At 39.6% G+C, this 25,009-nt stretch overlaps 1 protein-coding gene across 1 annotated transcript in view; it reads left to right on the forward strand.

Moving 5' to 3' along the window:
- The first annotated feature begins 629 nt into the window (after positions 1–629).
- The window catches only part of trpc7b (transient receptor potential cation channel, subfamily C, member 7b), a 49,018-nt gene continuing 24,638 nt past the window's right edge, over positions 630–25,009 (forward strand). Inside the window, exons 1-6 of the mRNA XM_072395288.1 lie at positions 630–1,117; positions 5,772–6,534; positions 13,131–13,313; positions 17,232–17,396; positions 22,371–22,587; positions 24,262–24,495. Of these exons, the coding sequence (XP_072251389.1) occupies positions 630–1,117; positions 5,772–6,534; positions 13,131–13,313; positions 17,232–17,396; positions 22,371–22,587; positions 24,262–24,495 (2,050 nt within the window). The remainder of the gene's footprint in view (positions 1,118–5,771; positions 6,535–13,130; positions 13,314–17,231; positions 17,397–22,370; positions 22,588–24,261; positions 24,496–25,009) is intronic.

Consider the following 25,009-nt stretch of genomic DNA (forward strand, 5'->3'; position numbering starts at 1 on the left):
GTGGATACTTATGAGAAAGCAAGGACAGGGTCGCAGTGGTAAACCCACCACAAGTACATCTGTTTGCTCTCTGAAGTGAAAAACAGGATTTATGCCAGTAACTGGTCTATAGGTAAACATGTTGATTAAGCCCTTCACTATCTGACGAACTAACTCTTTGAAACTGATTCATTCTTCCCTTCTAAGGCCTCTTTTAACCCGCTTTTCATTTGAGACTATAGTTTGTTTTGTTGTTCTTTTCTTTAAAAAAAAAAGGTGAAAATATCTGCAACTCCTGTTTCAAAGAAAGAGGTTATTTTTTATTAATATATGTCAAAATGTTCCGTCTTTCGTTTAGCTGTGTTTAATTGTGTAGACTAATTGTTTCTGGTCAAACAACATAGAAGTTATGCTTCTCCGTGGAGCTTCCACTTGGTCCTTCCATTTTGTAAAAGGCTGTCTTCTTGCGCGCGCTCTCCGAAAGCTCTCCAATTAGTGCGCGCGCACACTTGTGTGAAGGTGGAGGTCTTCGCTAGTCGCTGCTGCGCGGTACAGGAGCAACTTGTTCAAGAAAACTTTGACAAACATCGATAAATGTCTTTCACAGAGCTAAGGTAATTTAAATCATATGTTGCTCAGGAACTCTCCCAATGTCTGACGAGGGAGAAGAAAGCGACAGCGGCGAGAGAGTGCATCTCTCGGAGTCTCCTTCTCCGCCTCTGTCTTTCAGTCTTCCCCGAGGATCTCCTTCCTCTCCGCGGCCCCTAGAACTCTTCTCTTCAGCCTCTCCACTGCTGGGGGACACAGATCCACCTTACCTCGCCTCTTCAGAGTGTCTCCACCCGTCTCTGGAGAGCCAGGAACTCGGGGGCTCTGTACACTTTACACCGCCAAAGTTCCGCCAACGCACCGGGGACACCGGCTCTCCTTTTCGTTCAAGACCGGATGTGCCGGTAGATGCGGGGTATGACCACCACAATGATCCGCTTCCCAAATGGAGAGGACGAGGTGCGGCGACCGCCGAGCGCTTTCAGCACCGTGGACAGAGACACCAACGGGCTCCAGAGCTCTCGGACTGCGGGAACCACTGCTCTGTTGAGCACATAGACACAGAGATCAACTCCGAAACCCGGCAATCGTGAGTCCTGGCTTTTACTATTGACACATTTTAGTCCAAACATTCATTGACCAATTTACGGCCTTGTGCAAAGTCAGTCTTTTCATATATAAACTTTGAGGTTATAAAAAGAGGATAGTGGACACTAGTTTTGAAGAAAAAGCAAATCCAGCCTGGATTTAATATAATCTAAAACACCAAATAAACCTGTAATGTCAACAGGTAGAGGTCAGTTATGGTGTCCACAGGATTTTCACTCAGGCAGCTGTGGGACAAAGATTTCCACTCATCTTGGAGTAATAAGGCATTTTATGGGTTGCATCAGAAGGACTAGACAGATCAGCACACCATTATTGTGGATGAATGAAGATAAATTTTGTTAGTCATATATGAATTCACTGTGCGGTGGTGTGTAAATTGATCCCAACATAACTTGTGTTGATATGTGGTGTGATCTTAATCTTTAGCTCTCACAAAAATAGAACTTCCCAGTCTCAAGTCACCCTGCTAAGGCTGTATCAAAATGGTGTGTGTCCTCTCTGTATGTACAGAATGTGCATATAAGGAAGTGGAGTTTGAACAATCTAGTGTGCTTTTCCACTGCAGCCCTTACTCATATGTTGAGAGAGCCTCTAGATTTGGTCCAATGCATGAATACATAAGCACCTGTCTGTTTCTGTGCGTGCTGGTCTGTGAAAGGAGGAAACACAGGCTAAACCATATGAGACTAAGATAGAGCAGACCACACAAATTAGTTGCACAGTTCCCTCTGACATAAAAAATCCCTGCAGTGATCCACTGAGATTCAGAAGGACATACATTATGGTGCTGAAATGATATTCAGAACTGCCAGATTACAGCCATGACCATCAGAAGTTCAGAATAACAGGCTCAGTGTTGAGTCTTTGATCTTCCCTGCGTCACCTCTTTGATACACCAGTGTTCAGCTTAAAAGGTCTGTCATGGAAAAGAAGCATGTATGCTCTCACTAATGCCTGCCACCTGTGTATGTTTGTGGATGAGTGTTGTGTAAATGGGGATGTAACAGAGGGTGAACAGACCTGTTTCTTATTACTACTAAATTAGGATGAGAAGCTCGTGTTTGATCTAAAAAACTGTCAAGTTCCTGCTTGAAAGACTCTGTGTGAGTGTTAACATTCATTTAGCTTATATGTAATAAGCTAAAAGAAAGCTGAAATATCCTACTCATGCTCTCAGTGTTCTTGCAGAGTTGCAGCATGTTTTTCATTCATTATCCTCTTCATTACATTTGACTTCAAATCTCATTCATATTATGCTCTCTTCTTTCTCCTCCTTTGTTGACCTGTAAGCGACCTAACCTAATTGTTTGCTTGTACCGATTATAAATGACTTGGTAACCCAACCTCGGAAAGTTCAGCCATGAGAAAGAAGACGTTCTAAGCATTTAAGAGTAATTGTACAATCTGACTAATGACTTAGAGCTCAAATACAAGTTGACAAATTAAAGGAAAGCCAACATGAATTATGTCAGTGATATAAAGGGCCTCCAACCACTACCATGACAGCTTCCATGTAGTGTGGAGCTCTACCAGGGGGACAGATCAATTTTCCAAATTATATTCCCTCATTTGGTGTTGAGATGATGGAGGTGGAAAACACATAAATCCAAATTCACTCATACGAGTTGAGCTTGGTTGAGATCAAGTAACTTCAAAGAAATAGTAAATGATTCACATAATGTTCATACTCATCAAACCATTCAGTGACCCCCTCATGTCCAATGAATGTAGGTGTTGTAATATGGAAGAGACCACTCTGATCAAGATAAAAGTGGTTCAGCATAGGATGACAGTAATTACTCTGAACAAAGTTGTATTGACTTGCACTGATCCCTGAGGTGCATCAAAATGACGCCAACATCATACCTCCCACAGCATAACACTAGATCGCCTTCCTTTAGGGGTAAAGTTTTCTTCTTCTTCTTAAATTAATGTAAAAATCAGCTCAAGCATGCAACTGATTTTCAGAATGATTCAGTGGGTAATCACCGATATTATACCCCAAAACATGACTTACAATAATGAAATAATGACACTATGGGCAACTGTGGAGTTTACTGTGAAAATGAAAATAATGTAAATGTAAATCATTACTTTGTATTTTGCTCCTAATGAGCGAGACTTTCTTCCAATCTTTTGTATTGACAAAAAGTAGTGACCATGTTCAGAGGAATGTGTTTTTATTTGTGACAAAATGCAGCCAACATCCAAAGAAGAGCTTTAAAATATCCTTCAAGAAGCCTTGAGAACTTTTCCTAAAGACTATCTAAAAATTACAACAAAGCTTGTCTAAGAAGGTTCAGGCTGTGTTGAAGACTAAATATGTTCATATCAAATATTGACTTTCAAGCTCAACAGAATTTTACAGCATCAAATTGATTATAAACTTGAGCCAGTTAGGTGCCTGAGCTGTGATAATTGTGAGTTGAGAACCAAACTGCTGTCATGTGTTGGAATCACTAGCAACAACAGTGTATATGTGGATATTTTCCCCTTTTCTTATAGTGTTGTCATAAGTAGGGGAGGGGAGAAGGAGCTTCTTCACTTGCCATGTACTCTGAGTGACCTGCAGAAAGCTCTGCCTGGATGCAGCATTGGAATAAGAACTCAGTAACAGTCAAATACCCATATTATAGTATATAGATTTAGGATTATAAAATAAGCATGCAATCATACACTGAGTATTCCATTAGCACAAAATTTACTGCGATTAGTTTTGATTTGAAGTACAGGGAATGTTTTACTTGCAGGTGAACAAAAAGTAAATTTTAGTGGGACCGTTTAGAGTGTGACGTATGTGTGGCTTGTCTTAAAATGGAGTAGGACTCCTCTTCCTGTGGCATGACATCATTCTGTGCACCTGTTTGATTGATGATGTGGCGAGTCCTTTAATCTTATTTTGCATTGTACAAACACAATGTCAAACACCAGACACATAAATAGATAGTCATTCCTTTGAAGACCAATAATTCTTTTGTCCCCAAAACACAAACACGGTTTCTCTCTATCCAACCATCTCCATTGTTAGTGCCTATTCTTGTGCAGGTTACTGTAATTTCACGTAGAGATGATGCAGATAAGTTCTATCTCAGATCCAAATCACAAACAATCAAGGATGCTTGGAGAAAGAGATAGCAAGGGATGGAAAATGGCGATTCATTACCCGACTATAAGGGCTGTAATGGGCTGACTGCCAGCCTGTCCCTCTGTTTATGAAGAGTCCTCCCAATCCTCCCAAATATAGTATGTTTGTGTTTCCGTGGAGGTGGGGGGGGGGGTGAGAATAGATCGGGCACCTATCACAGCAAAAAATACATTGTAGTAAATCAACAGAGAAAATTATGGCTCCCAGGAATTTCTTTTTTTCTCTCTGACGAAGACAACAAAAAGCACATCAAAAGCTTTACAGAGGTAGTGTTTGCTGTAGGCTGTTTGTATGGGTTTACGTTTAAGGGAAAATGTATTTTTAGGGTTCTTATCTTTGCACTGTCTGCAACTTTGTATGTGAGTGAGCATACCAAGGGAAAGCAAGTAGAATGTAGATTTCTTTTTCCTCTCCCATTGACTGACAGCCTGAGGCATACACAGCTGATAGTGTAAATTGAAAATCAAATGCAACGGCCTTTTGTACGGTTAAAATGCACGCTGACAAACGCACACGAGACTTGCCTCGGAGAGCCATCTTCATTTTCTCAGCTCAGCATTGACACCGTTGGGTGAATATTTCTACGAAGAACAGGTTTCCATTTTCACCTTTTCCTCCAATGTCTTGGCCTATATCCATACACATATACCTAGTGCGCACACACCCACCCACTCAGACACATACAACGTAAAAAGGGGAATTACAGTTGTACAGTGAGTACAAATGAGCTTACTTGATATTTTTTACATTTCAGTAGCAACTGTGAAACGAGACCCTTTGTCAGTTATGCTCATTACATGATGACTGTAACACTCAGATGCAGAATAACGAATAAGCAGAATAACCTTTTGGACTTTTTAGGTGAATAATAAGAACATTTAAACTAGAAATGTGGTTTTCAAGTATAGTATGACCCCTTTTAACCTAATCACCGTGAACTATCCTGGCACCGCTCCATACAGAATGAAAGACAATGGAAAACATTGTACAGAGCATCAAAGAGATGTCCATTTCCATGCATGTGGCTATGACAAAAGTTCAATCCACTGCTGGTCAGAGTCTTTAGATGACCACTGGCGCATGGTGTTAGTTTTTCAAGCCAGAGCCAATTGAGCTGACAGCCTCATTTATGTCTTGCCAGCCAGAGCTGTTGACTGCAATGAACTTTGACCCTGGCTGTGATTTGTAGCTCTGGGCAGGGAAGTGTATATCACTGTTTTGGTGCTCTCTGTGAAGTCAAGATAGAAGTCTTCGTTTAGAATTGAACAGTTGAAACTGAGAAAGAGTAATGACTTTGTTTGCCTCAGTTCTAAATAAGCTATTTGATAAGATAATACTGTCACTTCCTCTATCCTCCATTTTTTATCCACTTCATCACCTCTTTGTTGTGATTTCTGAGTGTTTTCTTTCTCTCCTACCTCCGGCTCAACGCTACAAATTGTTCTTTTCCCTGATTTCACTGTTTTGTATCCTTTTTCCATTACCCCAGGGTGGAAGCCATGCATCGCCGGCACACCACACTGAGGGAGAAGGGGCGTCGCCAGGCAGTGCGGGGACCCGCCTATATGTTCAATGAACGTGGCTCCCCCCTCACTGCAGAGGAAGAGCGTTTTCTGGATGCAGCAGAATATGGAAACATACCTGTGGTGCGCAAAATGCTGGAAGAGTCCAAAACACTAAACTTCAATTGTGTGGACTACATGGGACAGAATGCTTTGCAGCTGGCAGTGGGTAATGAGCACCTAGAAGTAACTGAGCTACTGCTAAAGAAGGACGGTTTGGCCAGGATCGGGGACGGCCTGCTTTTGGCTATCTCTAAAGGTTACGTTCGAATAGTTGAAGCAATTCTCGCCCATTCAGCTTTCGGTGGAGGCCTCCGACTGGCTTTGAGCCCTCTAGAGCAGGAGATGCGTGATGATGACTTTTATGCATATGACGAGGATGGAACACGTTTTTCCCATGATGTCACACCCGTCATTTTGGCAGCTCACTGTCTGGAGTACGAGATTGTTCACATCCTTTTGACCAAGGGGACGCGCATAGAAAGGCCTCACGACTACTTCTGTAAATGTTCCGAATGTGTGGAGAAACAGAAGAAAGACTCATTTAGCCACTCCCGTTCAAGGATGAATGCATATAAGGGCTTGGCCAGCGCTGCGTACCTGTCTCTCAGCAGTGAAGACCCTGTGCTTACTGCCCTCGAGCTCAGCAATGAATTGGCAAGATTGGCCAACATCGAGACAGAGTTTAAGGTGAGGTGGTTCCTGTCTTTGTTTAACTCTTTGCCTATATTCTACTGATTTACAAAAGAGGAATGATTCATCTCAAATACGTACTGATTAGGAATAGAATTCAAAGGCATTTCTTTTAAAAATCGGAATCCATGTTCAAAGTTGTCGACTGTTTTTATTTTCAGTCAGAACAGAAACAAAACAAATTTGAACTTACTTTTTTAGCAAAATGTAAAACTTCATATCCAAGACTATCATAGCTTATTTTTAATTGGTAATCAAAATAAGAGAAACTCCATTACTCACTACCAGAATTAACGACTAGCACTAAAAACCCAAACCATGGTCATTCTACTGTCCTATACTCACCACAGATTTATTTCTGCTCTCTGACATTTGTTAACCCTGACCAGTCATTTTTTTTTAAATATAAGAGAAATAATTTCTTCTTTATCATGCTGTGAATGTTGCTTCATTAAGAACTAAAAAGAAAAACACATTTTTCCCCTCATACTTACAGCTTAAACCTTCTGTTTGTATTCCTCTCTCTTTAAGCCCCCCTACACAATCCCCTTATCCACATTCTGAAAGGTGTAGTCTGCCCTGATTGGTAAGCTAGTCAAAAATAGTGCTGTGCATGGCTGATGTATACTCGAGAGTTAAGAAAAGGTAAGACTACAAATGAGGCATTTCAGCTCGTTCAGGAACTGACCCCTGTGGGAGAGAATCACAACTTCTGGTGTGGACTGTTGTCATTGAAACTGTGCAGACATTTTGCATGTACATAACTGAATAACAATGGGGAAAAAAACAACAACCAAGGAGTATGTTTTTTCCTAAAGAGAACTTTTAAAGTCCCTTTTTATTTGTTGCAGGTGTCCTCCCTTTAATATATATTTTACACTTGGTAAAATTACTTCCAACCTGCATGTCAAGAACAGCCATGCTTCGGTCTCATTTTTGCAGGACCCTAATAAGAAACTGACTCAATTGACTTATGAATAGTGTTTATTGACAAGGTTAAATGCATTGGAGCTGATCCAAAGTGCGGGTAGGTCAAAAAGAAATTACTGAGGGGCTGAGATAGTCCGCGGAGAGGAAGAGAACATGTAAGCCTCCAGGTGAAAGTTTGCATCCAAGGTGAAAAATGAAATATTTACTGACCAAGCTGGGTCTCCCTTGTAACTGTGAGTTAGTAATCCCTCAGAGAAGTTGGCTGCGCAGAGTGGCTTGAAGAAGATTAGTGATGACTGATTTGAAGAGAAATAAATTGAGGCTCTGGGTTGTTGACTCCAGTCTTGAAGAAAAAAAAAGCCCTCAGCAAAAACAAATCCAAGGTTGACTGAGTCCTCTTCCTGACGGAAAAAAACTCAAAAAGTGCAAGTTTACACAAGTGATCTTCAGCGAACGCAAGGTAAAATGATTTTGTCTGAACTATACCACATGTGAGCAGACAAACCGGCACCAACTGGAGGACAGACCGTCACAGGTGAGTTGCATCAATGATCAGCCACTCCAGGAGCCACGCCTGTGGAAGCCAGGAACAGGAGGGAAGCCGAGAGAAAAAAGAGCCCAGAAAACCAACAGATTCGAACAGAAACAGAAGAAATGAATAGAAGATTTGATGAGTGAGTCAATATCTGCTGATCTGTAAGGATTCAGCCAACTATCTGATCCCATCCCTGGTTCTGGCATTTTCATCGCCATCTTAATTTCAATTGATTTTGAAGTTTTTGTAGAGTAGGAGTATAGCGCTGAGAGAACATTTGTGGAACCGTCCCAGCCAGTGCTTCATTCTATTTCTGTCTGTGACTGAACTTTAATCGTTGAGCTCTCATCTGGACTGGATTTCCCAGTGCACTCTTGGCTTTAATTAATCCACAGAACTATATATTTCCAATTCAGTCTCTTCTTGGGCGAAATGAAATTTAAATGGTACACTTTATCGCTTCAGGTAAATATAAAAGATGTTTGAGTTTTAGAAAGAGACTCAGATTCTACTGTATATGCAAAAAATGCAGAAATACATATTGTTTCTTTGACAATGCTGACGGTGCAAATACACATATCAAGCAAGGTGGTCTATCAGTGTGTGGGTACAGTTTGAGTTTTAGTTTCCACTTCTATTTTTCATGTGCATTGTCAATCTATATTTGATTATATTGATATTGTTCTTTACAGCTCACATGGATCAGTGCAATAATCTTTTTCTGACTCTGAATAACTGCTGTGACGCATTATTTTTCCCCTTTGGGAAAAGATAAAGTCATACATCATCTTTAAAATGTTGCATACAGACATTTTCAGAAAGTTTTGGAACAGACGTGGAGTTTCAGTTATAATAGCTAAGGGTCATATAAAGGCATTATCTAAATGAATTTCTGTGTGATTCATTTATCTTTTAGAATGAATGAATGACTTTAATCTTTCCCAGGCTGTTGAATTAGAGCTGTACACTACTGGGCCAATGTGCACATGCTTTTAGCGGGGGTTTGAGGTGGAGAGGACCTGGCAAATGAAATATACTTATGGATAAAAGCTAGACAAAATGCCTGTTTAAGAAAATGTGTTCCCTTGATGATTACAGCTGTCTTTTATGTTGTGCTTCTCCCAGAATCTCCAGCCAGATTGTGGCTTTTTGAAAGACACGCAGTGCTGAACAGCAGTTAAAATGTGATGCAGTTGAATTCAATCTGTTGTACATTTTTACAGAATACACAACAGATTACAATACACTTCAAAATTGGCAGCATCACTTCCCCGTTATCAGTGCATTCCACATGTATTGTACACAAGTAATTCACAGCTATAAGCTTGCCACCTTTTCTAATACTTAGATCACCAATTAAGACCAATATTTCATAACGCTGCTTTTATTTAATCTTATGTGGCTTATATATGGATCTTATTAAAATATTAACAAGAAACATGCTATGCCACAGTACTCATCCTGCCCATCATGACTGATCACCTGTGTCTGACTCATTTGTACAAAAAAAATACAGGTACAGTATTAACAGCACTTATCTGTGCTAAAAGTTGAGTTCATCATTTGAGAACACAAAATCGTATTAACAAATGAGATCAAAATCAAAATACTTAAAAATAACAATACAATAACAATACAACAAAACTGTCTCTGATTCCCACTCTCTGCTTATTTGTCCTCCTTTGTCCACCTATGTGTTGCTTCAGTGTTTCCTCTAACACTCCATTAATTTATGTCTGTCCTCATTCATTGTCCCTCCGCTTTCTGCCCACTTTTTTGTTTGATATTCAGCCTGTCTGCTTGTCATTCTGTTCCCCGTCTCCTGACAAATTAATGAGAAGGGCTCACCTGAGGGACCTTGGTTGTGTTCGAACTTATCTGTCTCATTACCATCTCATTATCACCCCCCGTGTCCTCTGTCTTCATTTATCCCCATGTCATGATGATTCACATCATCATCTCATTACTTTAAAACATCAAATAATGTTTCACAGTATGCCAATAGTACCAGTCAATCAGAGTTTACACAAGGAAATCAAATATGAAGATTAAAAGGTATAAAGGTTGGCTTGAGAACACATCATACAACATCAACAGCAGATCAATGATAATCAATCATTACTGCCAATAGTGGCACCTAAATGACACCTGAGAACGTAAAAAGATTTCAAATATACAATCCTCACCAAATGTGTGAATCAGTTCAAAAGATAAATAATTAGAGAAATTATTAAAAGACGATATTGCAGGGAAGTTTTCAGTTTCACTTACTTTCTGCCGTCCTGTTTAAGGCATGTAGACACTGACTGGTGGATACTGCTTGAGCTCAATAATTAAAAAAAAGCTCTTCTGCTGTTCACACATTCACTTGATATTTGTAGAAATAATACATTTATTAGCAGAAATGCATCATAATATTCATTGACTTTTATTTTATTTTTGAAGAATTAAATTGAAATACAGACCATTGTGTCCACTTCTGAAAAGCTTGGCAGGTGTCTTAAATGTTGTCCACTCGTGAATTATCCTTCTGTAGAATGATGGACTCCTTCTGGTTTAGAAATGGCCTTTCCTCCTTGGCATTATGTCGATACACACCTGAATGCTCCAGACCCGGGACCAGATTTTATTTTTATTCTTTTACTGATATGTAAAACCATATAATTGAAGGAAGGTATAAGTTTGTTCATGCATTCATAATGCCTCTAGAGTAAGACACAGCTCATGTGTGCATTTGCTTCTGCAGAAAGCATCAAATTTGATCAGATGTTCTCACAATCAAATAATCGTTGCGAGCAAACATTGTTTTCTTTCCCACTGGCAAAATTTCCAACCTGTCAAAATGCTGAGATGAGTGTTGCTCATGTTGCACATTAGATGAACACGTGGGGGCTTCCACAGGCAACAGGACCCGCCCAACGAGGTAACATTTATCTTCAAACATCTTAGTTTTTAAGACAGGCCATCAGTTTCACATGAGTCATTTAATTTTCTAATTTGCATTTTAGCCAGTGTTAAAGCCAAGTTTATTCTGGTTCATATTTTGAGAAGCTGAGCTCAAAGACAGGAAGAGAAAAGGTAAAAGAATATGACATATGTGGTTGAATATCTACTGAAGTCCAGTGCTATGGTCTTTCACTTCAAATCATCCCTCCATCGTACATTCAGTTTGTGTCCCCTCAGTTCACTCACCCATAACCAGTGTCATTCTATTTCACTCTGCCCCGTCCTCAATTTCAGTCTCACAACCTCTTCCTTAATCTCCTCTCCAGAGGTAGAACATATATTCTTTGCACTGATATTGGATTTTCATGTGCATAGCTTCTGTGTGTGGATTCTACATCTAGCAGTGTAAATATACTTGATTTAGATTCTTCTTCTACCCAAATGTATTGTTGATTTATATCAAACTGATTGATTTCACCTATCAACTTAAAGAAAACATACATCAAATGTCACCTTTTCACTCACATCCCTGAAGGGCCTGCAGATGCTTGTGAGTGATGTCCAAAATTTATGTATTTATACTGTCATTTTTATGATAAATCCTAAAGAGTGCTTTCATATTCTAAAGACGTATGGCGTTTAAAAGCACAATCACACAATTCCAGCAAGTGAGCTTGAAATGAAAAGTGAGTTTTACATTCAATACAGATGCTGTCCAAGTCATGCTAGAAAGAGGATTGTCACTAAAAGGGTCAAACGCTGCAGGAATGTGAATTAAGTTCATGATCAGTAAAAGCAAAACATACAGAGCACACTCATAAATACAGAAAAATGTGTTCAAAAAGCCGGAGCAGAACTAATGGTTTCCAACAGTGTTAAAAGCTAATTATTCTACTGGGGAGACCTGTGTATAAGTTTTTGCTTCAGCACACTGTGAGGGTTTATTTAAGCAGAGCATGAACCTGGAGAGGAGAGCATAATGAGAACCATTCCCCTATATAAATAGCCAGAAGCCTCCATCTGCTTGCTGTGTGCCTGTTCAATCAGCTTTTGTGGAGCCATGTGAAGAAGGAGTTTGTCCTTGTTTCCAAAAGGTAGCTGTGCCACAATTCAGGGTTAAGAGTTACCAGAAGACATTGTATGTTTGGGCTGCTGTTTTGTGTCAGTGAGCATCCATGTGCTTCCATGATCAATTAATTTTAAAACACATTGACACTAACCATTTATGCTCCCTCTAACCCTAACCATGTGCTCTTAACTCCTTACTCTAGCCTCTCCTGAGTGACAGCAAAACATATAAATGAGGAATGAGTAGAAAACTGAAGAGAGCTGATGGTTCTATTTTGTCTCGCAGGAGAGTTGGTGGAATAGCTGTAGGAGCTATACACTGTTTATACCCGCTTCATGCTGATAATAAGCTGCTGCACAGCAGTGCATCACCCTACTCGGTTTGATGTTAAACACAATGTCTTTAAATGGCCATTTGAATATTCATTCATTTCTTGTGTTCACAGTTCTCTCCCAAACAAACCATTTTTATCTTTTAGTTTTTGGTCTAACTGGTGAAGACGAACATAAGAACATAATGTGAAATAGAATAATTTATTCAAAGTTATATTGATCAAATATTCATCTATTCATTTATTTATTTATGTCTCTATTTATTCATTACTTTGTTGCTGTCACTTTTTTTCGCTGATGTAATATATTACGACATTTTTTTTGGCCAAAAAAAAAAAGGAAAGGTCAATTTTCAATTGTTCCACTCGAGTCTTATCATAATTGCAAATACGAATAAATGTCATCGCGATTTTGTCGTTTCTCGTGTCAAAAGTCAGGAGAAGCTGCTTGAATCTTGAAGGGGCAACGAGTTAAGAGATTTTTGAAAACAATACAAGGTAGATGTCAGGTGAGCTGACAACCAATCACCAGCTATCGTGAAATGGCAAAGCATACAGAACACACAGAGTGTCGACTAGTAACGCACAATTCAAGAAACAAAGGAGCAACAATGGGCTGACGACGCAGTCACAGTCTGATGAATCCTCTCATTAGATTTGCCTATATTTCTACATTTAAGTAAAGGTGTATTATTCCTAACTGCTGGTCACATAGATTACCAAAAGCTGTCGATCTATTTTTTTTTCCATCTATCTACCTCCTCCACTTTCCACTCATGCAGAATGACTACCGTAAGCTGTCCATGCAGTGTAAAGACTTTGTTGTGGGTGTGTTGGATCTTTGTCGGAACACTGAGGAAGTTGAGGCCATTCTGAACGGTGATGTGGATCAGTGCCCCCCGAGCCCCTACAACCGACCCTGCCTCAGTCGTGTCAAACTGGCCATCAAGTATGAAGTCAAGAAGGTAAGAACGATACAGGGAAGCTTCTTTGTCAACTACATGTGAAACCCAGCATTTTAGTCAGAATTTATTTAGTATCTTTTAAGAAAAAAATCATCTAAACATCATTAAACTCTTCTGCTTTCAAAATGGCTCACAGACAAACTCAAGTCAAGGTCTCATTTGCAATATAGATAAGTAAAGATGCAAATAGACTAGAGATCCAAGGACAGACAGGAGAAACGTTAGTAAAAAGTGGACTTGTGAGAAATCAAAACATTGAAACCAAGCGGAATAAGTAGAGCAGTGAAGATTTTAAACAAAACTACAACTCAGTTGCCATAAAAAAAGATTAAAAAAAAAAGAAATCTGAGAACCTTTGAACATGTCAATAAAAGCAAAAATAATTGATCTATAAATCATTTAAACCTTAACTTGGCAGGAAATAGTACGAAATCATTGAAAATATTAAAAGTTAATTAAATGTCAGCATTTTTGTAAAAGAAGATTCTTATTTTGAATCTAATACCAGTGGTGCTTTCTGAAAAACTGCCCACACATTGCCACAGTGTGAACCACCCTACGTCTTTTTTCCTAACAGCATTATTTGCATTACTTTAAATCAAAAGCAGGGTTTCTGAAATTTGCAAACCATTGGTTTTGGTTCTTATTCATATTTTGCACAGGTTCCTGATCTATTTGGAAATTCAGATGAAAAACAAACAGCAAAAGCTGAAATAAACCTGAATTGCCCTATGTGCAAGCTTTGGATTTTAGTGCATGTCACTTCAGGTGACAGATACACAGGAATTAAAAGTCTGTTTCTCAAGCTTAGTGAAAGCTGCCTGCAACATAATCCAATCATTTAAGGGTGTTTGATAAAGAGCTTGCATGAAAAGGCAAGAGAAAAGTTATACAAAGAGTAAAAGAAAGTACGGGCCTTATGAATGAATAAAGCTTAGTGTTGCTCATTTGTTAGCTTAGTGTAGAAAATCTGCTGTTCTTGGGTCATAGCTGGGTATTGCATGGCTAAACTGCCACAATAATACAAAAAATTATTTTAAAAAAGGTTTTCCTCAGAAAATGTCCCTCCACACTGCTGAGTAAAACATGCTTAATTAACATTGAAAACTAAAGCCTTTTTCACATGGATAGACAGGTTTATAGTTGCAGTGATGTTAAGGATCAGATCTAGCAATGGTACGAAAAAGCTAGGGGAAAAACCACAACAGTTATTTATTCTAACAACTGCTTCAAGTGGCATCAAATGACTTACAGGGTGTAGAGTGCAGGAGTTTTCTGTCGTGGTAAATGTTGGAAGTGGGGTGACACTTTTACAGCTCAGTAAATCATAAAGCTGCGAAGGCCAAGGTGACGTATGGTCATACAGTGTTTGGCACATGGGATGGGAATTTATACACAATCTGAAAGTTGTCTACTTTACCCTTAGTGCTGACCTTTCCTGAATGTCGCTGGACCACAGACATTTCTGTAGCTAACAACTCCATGAAGGATGAAAAGCATAAAAACAGTGTTACGTGATTCTAAATATTCTGATTGTCACTCTTGTGTTTTCGGATTATTATAGTCTTTAAATCTTTATCATGATAAACCATAACATAAGTATTTTTTGAAAAAAAAGAAGAAACAGATTGGACAAGAGCAGGACAACAAAAGTCCAGCAACTGGTTTCCTCGGTTGCCAGATCTTTGTGGGTGTTTGTTTAAAGAAGAGAGGATGCTGCACAGTGGTTAAAATAGTCATGTCACAACTTGTCTGAGACATGTCGCTCTTCCCAACTGCCGGCAGCAGCTGCTTGCTATCTGGTATGAGAACCTTTGGCCTGAGGCGGCAGTCTGTCGGTGTGAAGTGCCGGACAGCACTGCGGGTAACGGACAATGCCATGTTGAGAGCTAAATGTTGATGTTTCCTATGGTCGCTTGTGAATAAAATATCGATCTATGAGATTGGCCTTATGAGATGGGCTGATCATTGCATTCTCTTTGATTATACAATATCCCTCATTTTTCGGAATTGGGGTTGTGAAATCATGAACCTTAGACTGTTGTGTAAGTGCCTTACGCCCTCTGTTGAAAATTTCAGTCTATGAAGTTGTGTGTTGTTTGTCCTCATGTTGCCTCAGAGGACAAAGAACTCACTGGGCCCTGTGGAAGTTAATCCCCACTGAGCAGAGGGGCTTTCTAAATGTCAAACCAAATCCCTTTTCCCAATTTCCCCTCACAAAACTGTCACTGAAACATGTTCCTATTTGACTCCCCACGGGCTGCATATTTTTCTTAATCAGGAACATTGCATGTGTATCTGTGCACCATAGTGGTTGTGTACCGTGTTTGCATGTGTGTTTGGCAGAAACCAGCCTGTTTGAGCCACCTGTTTGTTTTTTATCCTGTTCAAGAGAGTGTGTCCAATACCAGCCAGCTAATTACAGAAGGGACAATGACAGAGGGAGGGATATGTTGGCATGGAAACCAGGTGGAGCATGGCTGTGTGTAGTGGATGTTGCTGGACACGCATGGGTCAGTGGCTTGGTAGACTGCTCGCTGAACATCAGTGGTAAACTATTTTAACTATAATTTTTGTTGTGTGTGGCTTTGCCTTTTATTTCAAGATGGCTAAGTTCACGTAAATGTTATTCATTGATATTTTGATCGCAGGGTGGAAGCACAGGAGGGAAATAATCGGTTTGGATGAATGCGCCTTGAATCTGAGTGGCGTAGAAAAGACTGAGAGAGGGCAAAAACAACAAGCTTTAAAACAAGATGGCAAATAGAAGACGAGAGTTTGCAGATCTGATCCAACAAAGACTTTTGCTGAGATCTTTGATGTAAAGAATATGCAAACAGAGTTTGATTGTTTTGGTAGTTGAGCACCAGCTGAGCATTGATTCCCTTCTTTTCCACATCCATCCTCTTGCTGCATGAAAAGCATCCATCCTCTCCTCCCCCATCACACCTTTGTTGACTTTTATTTATCACTCCTTTTCTTGGAATAAAGTCAGTAATCAATGTAAACACCCCTTCATCCCTGCCTCCCTGCTTTCCTATGCACACAGTATATCGAATTGATTCTCCAACCTACTCGTTGGCATTTTTGCTTTTTATAAATGAAGCCAAGTGGCAGTCATAAATATGAATATGTTGTGAAATATATTTTTAGATTTGACTGAAGATTCAATATATATGTGCTTTGAATTCAAATATAACTTGCACACTCAAGTTTTGCCCAAAAGTCTTGAGATTTTTCCTGCCAAAAAAATGTGAACAAGGTGCAGTGATTAGCTGAAACAGCCGTACACAGGAATGCAGTATGTAAGGTAAAACAAACCAAACTAAAAAGTAAATTAACTAAAATTTGTACGATCTTGAAAGTCAATATTTGATGTGACAGCCTTTATTCTTCAAGCCAACCTGAACCGTCTTAGAGGAGCTTGCTTGTCATTTCAGTGTTAAGTTGTTAACTTAACGTACAAATGCATTCCTCTGAAAATGGTCATGGTCAAGGACTTGACTCAAAATGAAAAAGCAGGTAGTTTCCAGGGAAATTTTAAAAAGATTACAAGAAAGTCAAAATACAAAGAAATGAGCTGTGGCTCAAGAATTTTACACAATACTGTACTTGAAATACCTTCAATAGCAGAGTGGACTGTTTCATTTTAATTTTATCTTGTTTTTTTGTTTAAACACAGGTGAGCAAGTTAAGAATAGTCTACAATCATCGTGGCATGACCATATATCTCCGTGTGATCTGTTACGCAGTCAGAAAAAAGTCGAGCATTTGTTTTCTGACAATTACCTCATTAATGGATTTTAATTATTGCTTCTCTCTCATCCCCCAATACCCCCCTTGCCCTTTTCCTCTTCTCCTTTCACATTATTCTCTATCTAATTCAATATCTTAACCATTGCTTGTCTCTCTCCTCAGTTTGTTGCTCATCCCAACTGCCAGCAACAGCTGATGACTATCTGGTATGAGAACCTGCCCGGCCTGAGGCAGCAGTCTGTTGGTGTGAAGTGCTGGACCGTGCTGGGGGTAACTGTAGGTCTGCCCTTCCTGGCCATTGCCTACTGGATAATGCCATGTAGCAAGGTATGAATACACAACTTGTGTGAGCAACCATGTGTCAAACGTAACACATTGTTGATTTATGGTACTTGTTACCGTTGTTACTATTTGCAGAATTTCCTCTGAGAGCAAATGTTTTCTGTTAATGCTTCTTGCACCGAATGTTCATGATACACAAAGTATTTGATTGTGACACCTCTCCCTAATGTCTGTAGTCTTTTAAAAGTGCAATTTTCTGATGAAGGAAAAATCATCATTGTTGGTCATCTATACTTCCAACAACTTCAATTGGAAGTATAGATCAATTATTAGATTTAAGACGATTAGCTTGCAAGGCAGCATGTGGGATTCATCTTGCCGAGAACCAAACTGTGTTTTTTTTTGTGATCAAAGGCCAGTTTTTTTTATAGGAGTCAACCCTTATAACTGCTGCTAAGAAGTTAATGTGGATGCGTCTTTGAAATAAGTTCAATAAGATCTGGATTTTTTTCTTCACTGAAATATCAAAGAGCAATACTACAGTTTTTTTTTCTCAGTGGAAATTATGTTTCGGCGCTTTTTCCTGCTGGCTTTTGCAAGAGTTTAATTCTCCAGCTGGCTCCCTTATGGTTGGTTGAAGCTAGTCAATGATATATGGTAATAGATATTGATCAGCTAATGGTTCATCTAATGACCTGCCAAGAATTGTTTTGAAAGTACTTCCCCTTTTTTGCATATGTTCCAATGCTGGGTTTTCAGATGGCTCTGAGTGTCTCTTCTCAGACCCGTTACAAGTCTATGCTAACATTACAACAAGATGTGTTCCAGATGTACTATAACTTTGAGCGAAACAACTTTACTGTGGATTTAAAACTTTAACTGCAAATTTTTATGTTTTTTTTTAAACTTCAAACTTACACACACTGTTGCTGCTGCAAAGTTTTTAAAGAGGGACCCTAAAGCAGAGCTCGGAAAACAGGCAAGCAAGGGAGATATATAATCACGTTATTGTCAGGCTGTCAGTTGAGGTGGTAGATGCACAAAGCAGTCCAAGTTGAATGGTTATGAGTGGATTAGAGACGTTTGCTGTGACTTGTCTGAGAGAATACCAGACACTGAAACCTGAACTGGCATATCTAAGTAGTGGGTTTGTTAGAAAATGTGAGGTGAACAGCTAAGAGGGCATGTTGGCACTCAAGCTGACATGTGGGCTCTGCTTAGTGTTGACTGGCTTAGAATGACTGAGTGAATCCGGCTTCTGCTGTGGCATACAGAGAGTGGAGACTGAGGAACATATGCATATGAGGATTTGTGAGCAGAGCTAGAGATGCGAGCTTCATAATCTCCGGTGTTCAGATGGAGATGAGAGGTGGAAGGCCACGCCTAGTGATGCAAACACACACACACACACACACACACACACACACACACACATAGACAAAAGGCAGGAAATCAAAACATAGCAACAAGATGAAGAAAGAAAATCTGTGACCCATGTTTTCACTCTTCAGTGTACGTTTTTGAGTAAAAACTTGACGTTGTGATTCTGTACTTCCTACAGATTTGTTTTAAGTCAGTTGCACACTTTCTTTAGAAACTCTGAGCACTCAGCATGGCATCCATTCACTTCCTGTCAGAACACTGAATCTGGACCAAAGGACAGACGGTTTTAGTTAAACAGGATATGGTTTAACTAAACTATGTAAACTTGTTTCACAAAATAATAACAGATTTCATATTAAAGAGCATTGTATCATCACATTTTGATTACAGGGCCCGAAACGCTTGATCACATACACTTAATACTCCATCAAGGAAATTATAATTTGTAGAGTAACACAATATGACAGAGGCCACACAGGAACTCAGCGAGCGGTAATGCAAATCTGCTCATCAACCTGGATAATCCTGCAAAACCTCATCATCAAGTGGTATGTGTGTGTGTGTGTGTGTGTGTGTGTGCTTGTGCACTAAGACTCAGTGCTTAACAGACAGAGTTAAGGACTATTGGCTCATGTCTGGTGTTACTGATGAATTAGTCATTTTGCCGGCAAAGAGAGAGAGCAGCTGATGTCAAGTGTGTCTGAGATGATGGAAAGCGGTTGCGCTGAGAGTTTCTCCACCACTGAGACATGGATTCAATCATGAGGCACTAGCTGTGTCTGATCTCACTTCCTCACAAAACACCTGTGTATATAGATGTGTGAGTGAATGCACATGTGTGCATGCATGAATGCATTTGATGATGAATCAACCAGCAGATGAGCCTGCATGTGACCGTCTGCAACTTGGTGGCACATTGAAGAGAGCAGTAAAAGTAGCGCCGTTTGGAGATTTAATACGACCATAACGGGCTGAAGAGCTGGAAAAAAGCAGAACTACCAGGATGGAATAATAAAGGCTATATTAATAAATAATAAATATGAAAAGACTACGCAAATGGATTCTTATCTTATTTGCGCTTGGAAACAATGTGACAGTAGCTCAACAGAGACCACTCGGAAATTATTGGATTTGGTGATGAAATTGATAATGATGGACTTGATCACAATAATGCATCACCACTAACTGAGACAGGTTCCAAAGACAAAGCTTTGATGTGTTCTTGCTGATTGTGTGCTCTCCTGCACCTGGAACTAATCATGCAATTTTATTTTGCTCTTCTCATTAACTGCTCATCTCTTACAGCTCATAATGTTTCTCAATTTTATGGTGCCACAACACACCATTATCAAAACTCTAAGCCTGGTTGCATCACATCTCAGCCTAGAGAAACAGAAACAAAGAAGATATAATTGTTGTTATTTTCCAAATCAAAGTATATCTATATCTATATAGATAGATAAGAGGTGACAAATGGATAGGTATTAAGGCTGAAAAGGTTGGGAAATAGAGGAAAAATGGATGAATCCTTATGAGAATTATTTTCTTCCTTTCTTTAGCAACAGAAAATAAATTCAATTTAAAAGAAAAGAGATTACTACCTAATGAGACAACCTCCAGGAGTTAGTAAAGGATTAACCCTGCATTTAACAAATGAAGGCCTGGTGTTCATTCCTCAGTGCAGATTGATGGTATGTGTAATGAAAGTGAATTTACTAAAGATAAGCAATACTGTAATGATGGTAACACTAATACTTATTTTGTGACACAACGTCACCAAAGGAATGACAGAAGTGCTCTCAGTTCATGGTGATTATAACTCCAATCACAATCACTTTAAAAACCTTCAATTTCGTTGTACCGCCACAGTGCAATGACAATAAAGGCCATTCTGATTTATTGCAGCAGTGACGTGTTGCTTCTTTAAGAGCTATTTATCTCCCTTTAAATCGTTTACTGCTGTTTGACATTCAATTAATTTTCTTAGATACGTCTCTGCATGATTGTTTGCTTTCAGGAGTTCAAATCAATTTAATTACACAAAATCAGTGCTCACAAGACTGGTCACTGCTCATTTATTCCTGACGGAATGACCTGATATCACCAGGCGGTTCTCTGGTTTCTCAACAATCCCTGTCAGTAACGACTCAGGCTGATCTGTTGTTAAACAGCTGATTATGAGTTTGATCATTTACCAATCAACTAGTTATTAGTAAAAATTATTCTGCATCTATGTATGTCTTTTCATAAAAAGAGAGCTGGTTGAATTCAGGATTCACGGGCCAGGATTGCACATTTCATATTTCAAACTAGCCCATATTTCCACAACTTTAGACTGTTACCATAAAATTCTAATTGGTAAATATATATATATATATGTATGTTTATTCATTCATTTATTTGTTTGTTTGCTTTTACACTTACTTGTCACTCAACTTTCAAATTACCTGTCCCAGATCAGTTTCCAGCATACGTTAATGGTGGCACTGCCATGTCACTTGAGATGCCACTATAACACAGAGAAACTGGAATATAGTCTCGGGTGCACAGGAAACACAAGAAGAAAGGAAAACTCTTTGAAAAACACGGGAACAACAATGGAAAAGTTCATCTTTTTTTTCAGTGATCATAACTGATTTTATCCACTTACCAAATCCTCTTTTTTCTTGCTCATACATAGATATAGAATTACTGGAGAGGATACCTGACCACACACAGTGTACTTTAAAGTTTATTCTCCCAGGTGAAAATAGTAAGAAGACACAGACGCTCCATTTTGCCCCTATGAAATTTACATTTACGCCAGAGTTTTACGCTGACCAATGGCATGTCACCATAGCATAGATAAAAAGAACCAGTTCAGAAAGCTTGATCTGGGATGACCATATCGTTTCAGCAGAGGGGTGCCTTATCCGCACAGTTGAGCAGCTGGGAGAAATGAATGTGGCTGGAGCTTTTTGAGGAAGTTTTGCCGGGTTAAGAATTATCAGACAACCTCCTCCTGTACACTTCAGCAGTGTGTGTCACATGGGAGGAGCTACGGGATCTCATGTGTATTGTGCATGCAGTGAGTAGAGATGTCCTGTGGGTAGTTAATATTGGACACAGCATGTTCAGAGATTAGCAAATATTAGGATCTGAAATGTGGGTTGAAAGTGTGCATATGTGTGTCTTGGCATACTTATGTGCAATCTGAGTGGCGGCATGTTAAAGCTATTTTTACAATACCTTTTTGCATTATTTCCTCCCCATATGGTGCGTATCCACAAACTGTTGTTTGGCATCGAGTTACTTTGGCATCATGTCGCTGTGAGAGTAGTTAAATGCATCAATGAAATCTAACAGCTGGTGTTTCACTGCTTTGTAGTGGTGCTTTTCAGCTTTTCTCCTCCAAAGACCAAAATCTCAGGAACTGTGGAAAGCATAAGTTTTCTCAGAAAGAGGACAGATGCCTTCTGCATGAGTACTGTTCATAAAGTACTCATGCTTTTTAAGCATGATGCTTGTATAAGAAAATGGAAACATTTTTTACCAATCTTTATTTTACTGATTTAGGCCCGCTCATGTCTGTAAACCACAGCTAAATAATGGAACGTACAGTATACCTTATTGTATTCTTAATCTTATCACCGTCAGCTTGGCCAGATCCTGCGGAGCCCCTTCATGAAGTTTGTGGCTCACGCCGTGTCCTTCACAATCTTCCTTGGCCTATTGATTGTCAATGCTTCTGACCGCTTCGAAGGTGTCAAGAACCTGCCCAACGAGACCATCACAGACCATCCACGACAGGTGTTTAGGGTCAAAACCACCCAGTTCTCCTGGACAGAGATGTTGATCATGAAGTGGGTGTTGGGTGAGTTGCCTTGTCACACAAATCATACACACATAAGGTGCAATGGTATAAGGAGGGAATTGGTCCACATGGCCGGGACGATTTGCACTTTTGGGGAGCATTAACAATTACCAATGCTCGTAGTTTTTTAAGTACAAAAGTTGCTTTCCAAATTGTGCTTTTTCAGTGAAGGCCTTCATCATCTCAGAAAAATACTAATCGGCACACACTATGATCTCATGTACTGAACTGCCATGCCTATTTGTTACAAAGTTGAGCAGCTGAAATATTATGTCAAGCAACTACTGGGACAATAACTCAGAACAGAAACTGGTCTTCTCGGTTCCAAAATACTCACAACATTCTGAAGAGGTGATGCAACTCAGTGAAAAAGAGTTCCTTGACAAATTTTTAAAAAAATGTAACCAGCATCTAATTCAAAACGAAAATGGTTTCACATGTTACCTTTGTACTTTTTGCACTTTAGTCGTTTGCATTTACATTTGACAAAAGTCCTCTATATTACAGAAAAATGCATGCAAGAGAAGTTTGTTATACCACTACAAAGGTTTTAAAAAGCGCACCCTCTGTAAATGAGTACAGATTCTGCAGAGGGTCAGAGCACACCTTTGCACACCTTTGATATGAGGCATAATTAAAGTTTTACATTACAGCATATCAACCAAGTGGATGAAAGCCAAGGATATAGTATTACAACAAAACATACTCTTTCATCTTCCGAAGATCAAACCGAGGTTACCTCCAGCATGGATTAAGCCAAATTTCTTAAAGCAGTGGCCATGCTGAACCTCGGTGATAAGCCAGGGGACAGTTTGGAGCTTGAGATCTGTTGCTTAGGAAATATTATACAGAGAAATAAAGAGAAAAGGAAATTGAAGGAAAGGAGTGGCTGAGGGGGATAGATGGGTGTGGAGTATGTGGCACACAAGAAGTATGAGAAAACAGGAAGATAGAGGGGGGGTGACAAATGAAGACAAACTCCGATGGATAAATAGCCCATGGCCATTTATGTCAGACCTCAGCTGCTTCCTTCTGCTGATGCTCTTTCAACCATTAACACACCAATAACAAGATCCCGTTTTTATGTGTGTGGCTTCTGTATGTTGGTGTATGTGTGGTTCTGCTTTTATTTATCTATGTGAAATGGTGTCATTCGTATCCCCATAACTGACATTTTTGGCTGCAGCTGTTTGTGTAACTATGTCGCAGGGATGTGCGTGTGTGTGTGTGTGTGTGTGTACAGTGACTGGTGCCTTAGTTAGACTGCATAATTGTAAATCCTCTGGCATGCCCAGTTATGATTCTGATCAGGATGCCTTGTCACCGAGAAATCTAGCCCCAACTGGCTCCAAATGGTGAAGGGCAGACTGATTCCACAGGAGAAAGTAGGCTTTCAACTCTGTGTATGTGCGTTTGAGAGAGAGAGAGTCAGTGTGTGTTTATATGCACCTTACTCAAAAGCGACATATCTCTGATTTCTTCAGTTTAAATAAGAAGCTTTACTGCCACTATGTGTTCATTTACATGCTTCTTTGTGTGCTTATGCTGTATGTACATGCATAAGTCTGCTAATAATTGCATGAGCGCTTAAGTCTCCTCATCTTTCTGCATTTTTTTTTTTTTTTGGTTGTTTAAATCCTGACTGTCCCGTATGTGCCCTCTTCCTTCTTTCAGGCATGATTTGGTCAGAATGCAAGGAGATCTGGAGCGATGGCCCCAGAGAGTACATCATGCACCTCTGGAATGTTCTAGACTTCGGCATGTTGTCCATCTTCGTGGCATCTTTCACAGCCCGCTTCATGGCTTTCCTAAAGGCATCCAAAGCCCAGCAGTATGTAGACATGCATGTACCGGATGACGACCTCAGCAACGCCTCACTACCAGACGAAGTGGCTTACTTCACTTACGGTAAACCTTTTTTTTTCGGAGAAACGTGTTAGAAATGACAGTAATGTTAGCAGTATTGCATGTGTTTAAAGGTATGGGAATGTTTTGTCTCCTGCATGTCTGAAAAATATCTTGGGCAGAATCAGAGCTCCTCCTGTTGGTGGTCTCTTCTTTGTTTACTCAGCTTTGTCGTTATCACTCTTAATGATAACCATCAGGTCCTTCTGATGTTTAATAGAATTAATGCCTGATTCTACAGCAATGGCTCTTCTCTTATTGATCAACCCCCACCCCCCCACCCTCCCTAGAAAAGGCAATTTTCGACTCTATGGTCAAATGTAAAGGTTTCTTCACTGTTATGGTACATCTTTAACTGATAACTAGCTTCAAATCACAAGAGTATTGAAAATTATTTGAGAAAAGTGTCATGAATACCTCAGACCCTCAGCTGGCTCTAGACCTTGTATCAAAATGCGTTTTTGATGTTCTGACGTCCTTGGTCACATTAACATACCATCTACACATTCAATGTACC

This window comes from Leuresthes tenuis, unplaced genomic scaffold, assembly GCF_036924035.1.
Source record: "Leuresthes tenuis unplaced genomic scaffold, fLeuTen1.0.hap1 SCAF_11, whole genome shotgun sequence".
Lineage (NCBI taxonomy): Eukaryota > Metazoa > Chordata > Actinopteri > Atheriniformes > Atherinopsidae > Leuresthes > Leuresthes tenuis.